Source organism: Lampris incognitus, chromosome 18, assembly GCF_029633865.1.
Source record: "Lampris incognitus isolate fLamInc1 chromosome 18, fLamInc1.hap2, whole genome shotgun sequence".
In the NCBI taxonomy this organism is placed as follows: domain Eukaryota; kingdom Metazoa; phylum Chordata; class Actinopteri; order Lampriformes; family Lampridae; genus Lampris; species Lampris incognitus.
In genome coordinates this window covers 8,176,029-8,186,438 of record NC_079228.1, presented here as the reverse complement: position 1 = coordinate 8,186,438, position 10,410 = coordinate 8,176,029, and the positions used below count along the sequence as shown (strand labels likewise).

The 10,410-nt window shown below is 52.1% G+C and overlaps 1 protein-coding gene across 5 annotated transcripts in view; it reads right to left on the bottom strand.

Annotated features, from left to right (window-relative positions):
- Window positions 1–221: 221 nt before the first annotated feature.
- thrb (thyroid hormone receptor beta) overlaps window positions 222–10,410 on the bottom strand; it is a 137,482-nt gene continuing 127,293 nt past the window's right edge. For 2 of the 5 annotated variants that reach the window (XM_056298566.1, XM_056298564.1), the window contains 6 exons: window positions 9,577–9,782; window positions 7,566–7,652; window positions 6,502–6,648; window positions 6,135–6,393; window positions 3,243–3,700; window positions 222–945 (listed from right to left, as the gene is read on the bottom strand). In XM_056298566.1, the coding sequence (XP_056154541.1) occupies window positions 3,459–3,700; window positions 6,135–6,393; window positions 6,502–6,648; window positions 7,566–7,652; window positions 9,577–9,782 (941 nt within the window). In that variant the 3' untranslated portion in view covers window positions 222–945; window positions 3,243–3,458. Of the gene's footprint in view, window positions 946–2,987; window positions 3,701–6,134; window positions 6,394–6,501; window positions 6,649–7,565; window positions 7,653–9,576; window positions 9,783–10,410 lie in introns of those variants that run through there. The other 3 variants (XM_056298567.1, XM_056298568.1, XM_056298565.1) reach the window with 3 other exon arrangements.

Sequence of the window (10,410 nt, the reverse complement as noted above, 5' to 3'; positions counted from 1 at the left end):
GCAGGGCCGTGGTCCCTGGGCCCACAGGACGTGGCGGACCAGGCTCCCCCAGCCCATCCAGCAGACGTGGACAAAGGCCCTGCATGGACGGTACTGGGCGAGGCCGCCGCAAACGTGAACTGGCGCCGCCATCTTGCCACACGACATAAACGTAGACATTCACTGACGTCACGAGCAGTCAAACAGCAGCGCCACATGCAACGAAAACCACCGAGCCACACTTTTTTTTTCTTAAAACCATCTTTATTCTCAAGAGCCAGTTCACATTAAGTGCAAACATCATCAACCATGAGCGTTCAAACCATTTTCCGCATAAGTGCAACTTCTCTCGTCTTCTCCAGGCGCCCCCCAGCGCCGCCCGGGCGCGCGCGGCTCCGGGCGGCGCTGGGGCGCGAAGCGCCGTTCCTGCTGCAGATTTCTCACTCTTATCCACGCATGCGCACACACAGTCTCATCGCCTCTCTCCCATTCACTCCAGGACAGATTTCCAGTATGTGTTCAGCCATCTGTGGAGCCGAACAAGAGGACCCCGGGCGTCCTCCCGCCTCAGCCGGGGGGGGCCCCGGGGGGGGGGGGAGAGGGGGGCCCTGGCCGACAGAGAATTCTGTGCCCGTTTCCATCTGACAGTGGATTTGGGTTTTTTTTTTTTACATGTTATACTTTTACTAATGCTGGTAATGCTTTGACGAAGAGGTTGGTCTTACGAGTTAAACGTCTTTGTGTTGTTGTGTTGTGTACCGGTGGTGACGCGCCGCAGCGGTACAGTCAGGACTGAGCCGATAGTGAAGACTTAACGAACGAGAGTGTCGTGTTTATGATCCATCGTCTCCTGCTCTTTCCCCCTCTCCGACAAGAAGCGAGATCGACGTTTGAGAGCAAGACTCCCCCCCCCCCTCCCCCCCCCATGCCGTTCAAAACAACACAACGTTCATCTCATGCTGACATCTGTAAAAAAAAAGAAGAAAAACTGCAGTCTGAAAATATACATCCTTTTTTTTTCCTTTATAATGTAAAATAGCTTTTTCTATGGTGCAACCTTTGTTATTGGTTTTGTAACTGAGTAACCTGAAGAGCCGCAGCTCTCGAGAGAGATAATACCATACTGGCGCTTCAAGATGCCTCTTGAGGAAAGGTAATGTGTGTGTGTATTTTATTTTTCCGAGTCGACTTTCAAACCACATCAGCTCGTTTCGGAAACAAAAAAACAAAAAAACAAAAAAAACAAAAAGAAAGAAAGAAAAAAGGCACTGGCTCAGCGCGTCCGGGTTGGAAACCGGGCTCATTTGGACCCTGTGCCTGTCCCCGTCTCGTCTGTCCGGTCTGATTGTCTGTGCATTCTGTACAGCTTTGTGAGGTGTGTGTCACGTGTGTGTGTGTGAGGTCCTGGTCAGGTCAAACACTGCGAGTCTGCTGCTGGATGACGAGGCGCCACTTCAGCCGCTTTGAGGAGTAGTGTGAGTGTGAGGAGAGATATACAAGGTGGAGGCTTCCAACGCCGCCGAAGCCAACCGTGTCACGGCGTCGACGACGACGAACCCAAACAAAACGACGAAAGAACAAACAAACGAGAGAGAGAGAGAGAGAGGGAGAGAGAGAGAGGGAGAGAGAGAGGGAGCGAGAGAGCGAGAGAGGGAAGGAGGGAGAGAGAGAGAGAGAGGGGGGGGAGAGAGAGAGAGAGAGAGAGAGGGGGGGGAGAGAGAGAGAGAGAGAGAGAGAGAGGGAGAGAGAGAGAGAGAGGGAGAGAGAGAGGGGGAGAGAGAGAGAGAGAGAGAGGGAAGGAGGGAGAGAGAGAGAGGGGGGGGGAGAGAGAGAGGGAGGGAGAGGGAGAGAGAGAGAGAGAGAGAGAGAGAGAGAGAGAGAGAGAGAGAGAGAGGGGGGGGAGAGAGAGAGAGAGGGGGGGGAGAGAGAGAGAGAGGGAGAGGGAGAGAGAGAGAGAGAGAGAGAGAGAGAGAGAGAGAGAGAGAGAGAGAGAGAGAGGGCCATGTTTCAACAAGTCCACCAGCCATCTTAATGTACCGCGCCGGTGTCCACTCATCCTTCCATCCCACTTGTTTGGAGACGAGGGGGTCCCCACTGTCACAGTGGGGGCGCCCCCTACACGTCCCCCAGGCACATCATGTATGTGGATATGTGTGTGTGTGTGTGTGTGTGTGTGTTTTAGTGTATATGCCTGTTGCCCTCACCTGTGTGTGTCAAGAGCAATAGAGTTCAGTCAACACCGCCTTTCCTTCACCCCCCCACCAGCCCACGTAGCACCATAGCACCACCGCCGCAACACGGTCTCCCGGGCTCGGGGAGGAACATGACACAGCGAAGAAGAAGAAGAAAAAAAAACAACGAGTTTTAAAAAACGCCAGACCGTGTCTGGGATGGGACCGGAGAGGTCCGGGTGAAGAAGGTTCGAGCCCGTGACGGTTTCAGCGCAAACACTGTAGGAGGAGCGGTTGTATGGGGACGTAAGATACAGGAGTCTGTGTAGCGACCCGTTCTGTGCAAGGCGTGCACGGCCATGAGGCTTGACCAGTTAGGTGTAGGGTACGGGCACGTGGCTACGGCGCCGTAGTGCGGACTGGACTGGACGTGGAGTCGCTCACTCGGGTTCTGGCACGGCGCAGGACAACGTACGCGAGATTGTCCTTCCTTGACATCAGTGTTGTAATGTGCTTTTTGTCGGTCCTGCCCCGGTCTCCGGGGTGATCAAATAACAGTAGTGATGAGGAGGGGGGGGGGGGGGGGGCTACGTCACGGCGTGTACTTGTACACGGAGCCGCGAGGTTTTGTTACTCGGTGCCCCCCCGTGCAGGCGAGGCTGCGGGGTCGGGTCCACGGCGGTTATCGAGGAGGCTACGACGGATAACCTACACGCACCGGCACACGGGTCTGTACAGCCGCGCGGGGGGGCGGGGCGGGGCGGGGCGGGGAGGGGAGGAGGGGGGGGAGGGGAGGGGGGGGCGTCCTACTGGACTTACTACTGTGTCTGTAATGAATTCAACTGTAAAGTCAGCAGCCATTTTGAATTCTAAAATGTAAAGAGAAGGAAAATACAACGTCTGCATGGTTCCGATAACTTGAGCAAGTGTCGCCAAAATCACCGATAGGGCAACTGTACAATCATCAACACAAAAAAAACAAAACCCCTATAGTAAAAATTAAAAAAAAAAAAAAAAAAATATCCAGAGGTGAGAGTTTTTACATCAACAACAACGACAACAAAAGAAGAGCAAAACGCTGTTCATATGTACCCGCATCGTAAGGAATGTTCCATCCACGCTAGGCCGCCCAGCTCCTCAGCCCTGGGATGAAGTGACACTCAGTAGTGCTAACGACAAGTTCACCGTGACGGGCCGTCTGCAGAGTCCACCCCTGAGACCACGCATCTGCACACGCACACACACACACACACGCACACACGCACACACACACACACACAGACACACACATGCGCGTGCGTGCACTAGTCAGTCCTCGAAGACTTCCAGGAAGAGCGGAGGGAACAGCTCGGTGGGACACTCCACCTTCATGTGAAGGAAGCGGCTGGCGTGGCACGCCCCGATCATCCTCAGGTCCGTCACCTTCATCAGCAGCTTGGGCCAGAAGTGCGCCACCTTGTGTTTACGGTAGTTGATGTAATGTTCAAAGGCCAAGAGGAACTCCTCCTGGCAGTGCTCGATACGCTCCACCCTGCTCAGGCCCGGCCGATCTGGTTAGAAACACAAGAGACGCCGCGCATGAGATGCTCTGCCCCGCCCCGTCGCACACACGCACACACACACACACACACACAGACACACACACAGACACGCACACAGAAGAGCAGATGGGCAGGTTGGGGAATCATCATGTACAAGAGACGCTGAACAGTATTGATCCCCTCGACGCCGAGGGCGACGCAGGGCAGGAGCGCTTGCGACCACACCATGCAAGCTGCACAAAGCTTCCCACATGACGTACTGATTACACAATCAATGTGCGGCGCCCAACGGGTAACAATGGCCGGCAGATTGAATTGTGCTGCGGCATCGATCCCGTGACATGAAGCTAATGCATGCAATCTGTGCGTCGCGGAATAGATCAATGCTTCCCCGATGCAAGCGCCGCCCTGGAGAGGCCGGGAGGAGTATTGATTCCCACAGCTGTGGTGCAACGGGAGGACCAAAGGGGCTTTTCCAAGGTCCCTTCACTGGTCTCCATAAATCCATATAATCTCAAATTAAGCTGCTGCCTTTACAGACTTACAACGGGCTCTGGCAGGAAGTGATTAGCGGCTATAACGAAGAGCGCAGCTCCGCCTCTTCTGGCAAACCGGGCGCAACTGCACTGTCTTGTGCTACACCACTAATGATACACGCCTCTCTCCCCATATGGCGAGAGATTAAATATCTAAACTTACTGCATTAAAAAGAAAATTCTACCATCCCCAATGAACCATAAGCAAAAAGTGAAACATGCTAATAAATACTGGATATCTATACTGGATAAATATTGAACAAATACTGGATATTTATACTGTATATTTACACAGGATATTTATATTGGATAAATATTGAACAAATACTGGATATTTATACTGTATATTTACACTGGATATTTATATTGGATAAATATTGACTATTTATATTGGATAAATATTGGAATTGGATATTTCCTGAGGGGGAATATCCCACTTCCCCTCAAGGATGAATAAAGTATTTCTGATTCTGATAAACTGAAGAATACACTGACACTGAAGCCATTTTCTACGTGCCTGAAAACCAAATCTACTTGAAGTTATTTACAATGAAGGTTCACTGTTTAAACAGCAGCACCGCAGGTCTGACGGGTCTTCTCCGTCCTTGTTTCCTTTAACGTGTGACTGTTTCATCCCTAATGGCAGCTGAGAGGATTGAGATTTTGTTTTGTATTTTCTTGGATTTATCGTATCGTTTTTAATTTATTAAAGAACCAAAATCCCACGAAAAACCGAGCTGGTTACTAACGAGAATGTTCTCGTCGTTTTTTTCATCTTCTCAAAGGATTTGACAGCGACTATTTTTGTCTGGTAGCCTTTTAGTACTCATGTTGACCATCCTTTCCATGCTAACACTAGCTAATGCTAATACATGCTAATACTAGCTAATGCTAATACATGCTAATATTAGCTCTTGAAGTTTCACAGTTGTGACAATAACGTTAACATTTTGAGGACTAAATGATTCATGAGAATAAAAATAATAAAAAGAGGTGGACAGGAAATACTATTACCACTACTACTACTACTACTACTTTCGGCTGCTCCCGTTAGGGGGCGCCACAGCGGATCATCCGTCTCCATCTCTTCCTGTCCTCTGCATCTTCCTCTGTCATACCAGCCACCTGCATGTCCTCCCTCACCACATCCATAAACCTCCTCTTTTCCTCTTCCCTGGCAGCTCCATATTCAGCATCTTAATTTAAATTAATGAATTATAAAGTTTCCTTAATTTTTAGAATTTTTTAAAAAACATTTTGCCCTACATTTTCATATGGAGATGGGTAAATAATGTAGGGCAGAATTAAGACGTGTGCGCGGTGGTCTGGTCACGGCAGGAGGGGTGCTCTGCAGGAGGAGGGCTCTGCAGGAGGAGGGCTCTGCAGGAGGGGTGCTCTGCAGGAGGGGTGCTCTGCAGGAGGAGGGCTCTGCTCTGCAGACAGGCAGCCATGCTTCAGCCTGCAGACAAATGACTGACAGATCCCCTATTGCAGACATAAACACACCTCTGTAGAGCACTTCATGAATAAAGCTACTTTTACGTGCTAATTTGTTGTGACGTTTGAGAAACAGACGATGGCGCTCCACGACCAACTGGACGTCAGTGTGATTTGCCCGATATTAGATTCTCTCTAATTAATCGGCTATTCATTTTCATAAACTCTCATCTATTCAGGATACAAGCCCACACTCAAGGTGGAGGGCATTTTGACTGCATCTTAAAACTCGTGACTTTGGCGTCTGACAGCAGATCAGGAGCTGTGGCCACACCCCGGCTGGAGAGGGCACGCCTTGAAGCCGCCATTATAGACAGAAGAGCCCGGATGCCCATCGAGGTCCTTCCCGAGCTACACACTTGATTTGAGGATGTAAGCGACGCATCAACACGCAAGAGTCAGGCACTTACCGGATGAGAGGAGGATGACGGCTTGTAGAAGCGCCACCTCAGAGTCATCCAAGTTGAAGGCGGACAGCGAGACGCCGAGGTCAAAGATTGCGTCGGAGACGACACCGAGGCCTCCGTTCTTCAGCTGGCTGCGAGTGACGGCCATCTCCCCGTTGAGCGTGAGGGTCTCGCTCTCTGGATCGTAACGCACGGCAGCTCGTAAGGACATGATCTCCATGCAACAGCCTTTCAACAGGATGATCTGGTCTTCACAAGGCAGCTGACGGGAACCAAACACAAGAGAAAGAGTCAGGCGCCACCCACACACCTACACCTTTACCCCCCTCCCCCCCACCACACACACACACACATACACACACCAGCTCACCTCACAAAACATAGGCAGTTTTTTGGCAAAGTCCACCACACGGGTGATGGCGGGGGTGATAATTTTTGTAAACTGACTGAAGGCTTCTATGTCCACTTTGCTTCCTTCAGGTGTATTTACGATGGATGCTTGACCAATGTCCTCAGGCTGAAACGACAAGGAAGACTGGACTCAGTGGCTGAAGAGACCCCCGTAAATAAACAACAACAAAACAAATTCCAGCACAGAACTTCTTTTTTTTTGGAATCCCCCCCCCCCCTTTTCTCCCCAGTTGTACCTGGCCAATTACCCCACTCTCCCGAGCCGGTCGCTGCCCCACCCCTTCTGCCACTCCAGGGAGGGCTGCAGACTACCACATGTCTCCTCCCACGCACGTGGAGTCGCCAGCCGCTTCTTTTCACCTGACAGTGAGGAGTTTCACCAGGGGGACGTAGCGCGTGGGAGGATCACGCTATTCCCCCCAGTCCCCCCCCCCAAAACAGGCGCCCCAACCGACCAGAGGAGGCGCTAGTGCAGCGACCGGGACACATACCCACATCCGGCTTCCCACCCACAGACACGGCCAATTGTGTCTGTAGGGACGCCCGACCATGCCGGAGGTCCTTGCTGGAGGTAACATGAGGATTTGAACCGGCGAGCCCTGTGTTGGTAGGCAACGGAATAGACCGCTACGCTACCCGGATGCCAGCACGGGGAACATGGTTCAGGTCCAAGTGTATTTAACTGGGTTAACTGACGGGTTTCCACCCGTACCGATGATAGTAAATCAAAAGTTCTGCCTGACCATACGATGTTATTAAAGAGAGAAACAGTTTAACGGCCGAGGGCAGGAACAGACATGAGACGGGTCACCATATTCAAAGAGCCACTGAGTTATTTTCCATTCAATCTACCGCCACACACGTACAGGGCGTGTAGGCTAGATGCACAGACGTGGCTGTTCAAAGACAACTTAAGTCCGTTCTCTTGACGTTGGCGACAGACAGCACACCACAGACACTGGAATCACTTCATCTCAAAAATAAAATGGGAGTTATAAAACATGTCTGTGGACTCGGTCTTACCTTAGTTTCCTTCACCCCCACTGCACTCTGGTCAGAAGTATAGAATAAATTACATGTTATTTCATTAAGTAGCATAGCTTCCTCGACCTGTTGGATAATCAACAGGAATCGTGAAGTTTCAATGAAGAACCCGTGTCAAGCCAACTAAAAAAAACAAGTTTAAACTGAGGACAGATGAAAGCCGTGAAGAGGGAGGGAGAGAGAGGAAGAGAGAGAGACAGAAATCCACAGAGGGTTTCTATGGTGCGGCTGGGGCTCACAACTGCAGCCTCAACACTTTCATCAATAAACTGGCTCACGTCATGACTGAAGATGCGCTGACTTACTGGACGGATATGTAGAAGCTACACAGTCCAGATACAGTCAGTTATACTTCCCCTCCTGCCTCATTACTGAATTAGCCCAGGACTTAATCAGTTTTATATTTGTTTATTCATCCATCATATTGGCCTTTGTCACCCTGCCATAGAAACCCGGGGTAAAGTCACAGTTTAGACAATCTTGGACAGAGCAATTAGACTGTACAGAAAAGAAACAAGATTAGTCCAAAGGTGAGGTGTGAAAATCAAAAGCTACCAAGTGACAGAGAATGAAAATGCCACAAAAAGATCAGTTATTAGTACTGGTGAACAAAGGCTTGGAAAAGAACAAAAAGAAAAGATGTTCCGTTATAAATAAGCGCTGCTGCGTTGAGGAACACACTTTCTCCATCGTCCCAGCTAATTCTCCCCATTCTACAAGGAGATACAAGAGAACACATGGACATATTAACACGGGGAACAGTGGAACAGTGGTGGGGAGGAGGGAGAGGGTATGAAGTGGAGGGGTCAGGGTTGGGGTGGGTCGGGTCGGGGTCAGGTTGGATCAGGTCGTGTCAGGGCTGGGTTGGGCAAGGGTCAGGGTCGGATTGGGTGCGGGTCTGGTTGGATTGGGTTAGGGTCGAGTCAGGTCAGGGTCGGGGTCAGGGTCAGGTTGGGTCAGGTCAGGGTCGGATTGGATCGGGTGCGGGTCTGGTTGGATTGGGTTAGGGTCGAGTCAGGTCAGGGTCGGGGTCAGGGTCGGGTCAGGTCAGGGTCGGATCGGGTGCGGGTCTGGTTGGATTGGGTTAGGGTCGAGTCAGGTCAGGGTCGGGTTGGGTCAGGGTCGGATCGGGTGCGGGTCTGCGTCTGGTTGGATTGGGTTAGGGTCGAGTCAGGTCAGGGTCGGGGTCAGGGTCAGGTTGGGTCAGGTCAGGGTCGGATTGGATCGGGTGCGGGTCTGGTTGGATTGGGTTAGGGTTGAGTCAGGTCAGGGTCGGGGTCGGGGTCAGGGTCAGGGTCGGGTCAGGTCAGGGTCGGATCGGGTGCGGGTCTGGTTGGATTGGGTTAGGGTCGAGTCAGGTCAGGGTCGGGTTGGGTCAGGTCAGGGTTGGATCGGGTGCGGGTCTGGTTGGATTGGGTTAGGGTCGAGTCAGGTCAGGGTCGGGTTGGGTCAGGGTCGGATCGGGTGCGGGTCTGGTTGGATTGGGTTAGGGTCGAGTCAGGTCAGGGTCGGGTTGGGTCAGGTCAGGGTCGGATCGGGTGCGGGTCTGGTTGGATTGGGTTAGGGTCGAGTCAGGTCAGGGTCGGGGTCGGGGTCAGGGTCGGGTTGGGTCAGGTCAGGGTCGGATCGGGTGCGGGTCTGGTTGGATTGGGTTAGGGTCGAGTCAGGTCAGGGTCGGATCGGATGCGGGTCTGGTTGAATTGGGTTAGGGTCGAGTCAGGTCAGGGTCGGATTGGATAGGGTGCGGGTCTGGTTTGATTGGGTTAGGGTCGAGTCAGGTCAGGGTTGGGTCAGGTCAGGGTCGGCTCGGGTGCGGGTCTGGTTGGATTGGGTTAGGTTCGAGTCAGGTCAGGGTCGGATCGGGTGCGGGTCTGGTTGGATTGGGTTAGGGCCGAGTCAGGTCAGGGTCGGGGTCTGGTAGGTAAGCAGGCAGGGTATTGTGGAAACTTTCATAGGCAATGAGGGCGAGGACGGGGAGGAGACATCTCACCAAGAACTTCCGTTTCTGCTTCCAGTGGTTGCCCTGGGCGTTTGTGGCCATGTGGGCCTCAGTGACCATACGGATAAGGTCCCACTCCTCCTGCGTGGGCTCCAGTCGGTCCCACACCGTCTTCTGCAGTTCTTCCCTCCGGCGGCGCTCCCGGTTCTCCTCGATTAACTTCCGCTTGGCAAGCCGCTTGCTGTCGTCCAGCACCACTGGGAAGGACAAGGAAGGTGGTGAAAGGAAGCAGCGGGAGAGAGAATAAAAAAAGAACAAGAGGACAATGAGCGTGTCCAGAAATGAGAGAGGAGGGGGTCCATCAGCGGGAGAGAGCAGAAAACACACTAGAAAATAACAGCATAATAAAATCTAGTATTACCACCTGAGAGTGAGCATGATGGCCAAGTTAGAAATGTGAGTACGGCTGCATGAAATGAATCACGACGGATGGTTCGTAAATGAGCCTGTGTGTGATTAAAGGTAGACCACGATACACCAGCAGAGTGCAGAGCAAAGCTTACACTCCTCATCCACACCGACAGGCCGACATGTTCAATTCATCGCATCCAGTTCAGCTGATTAGGCCCAACTCCGGTGCCCCCGGAACCACCAGATGACGGGCTGGACTGTGACGGACGGACGGACGGTCATTATTCTCATCGGTTACATTACGAGGCGGTCTTTACGGTAGTGATGCGTGGGTTGACCCACATCACCAGCGGGTCGGGGGAGGTTCTGGTAAACCTACTATAAAATACCACCGGTTCTGACAGGTGGGTCGAGTTATAAATGACTCACAGAAACGCGCGCACACAGGGAGAGGGAGCTCGTGTCTTTAAAGGT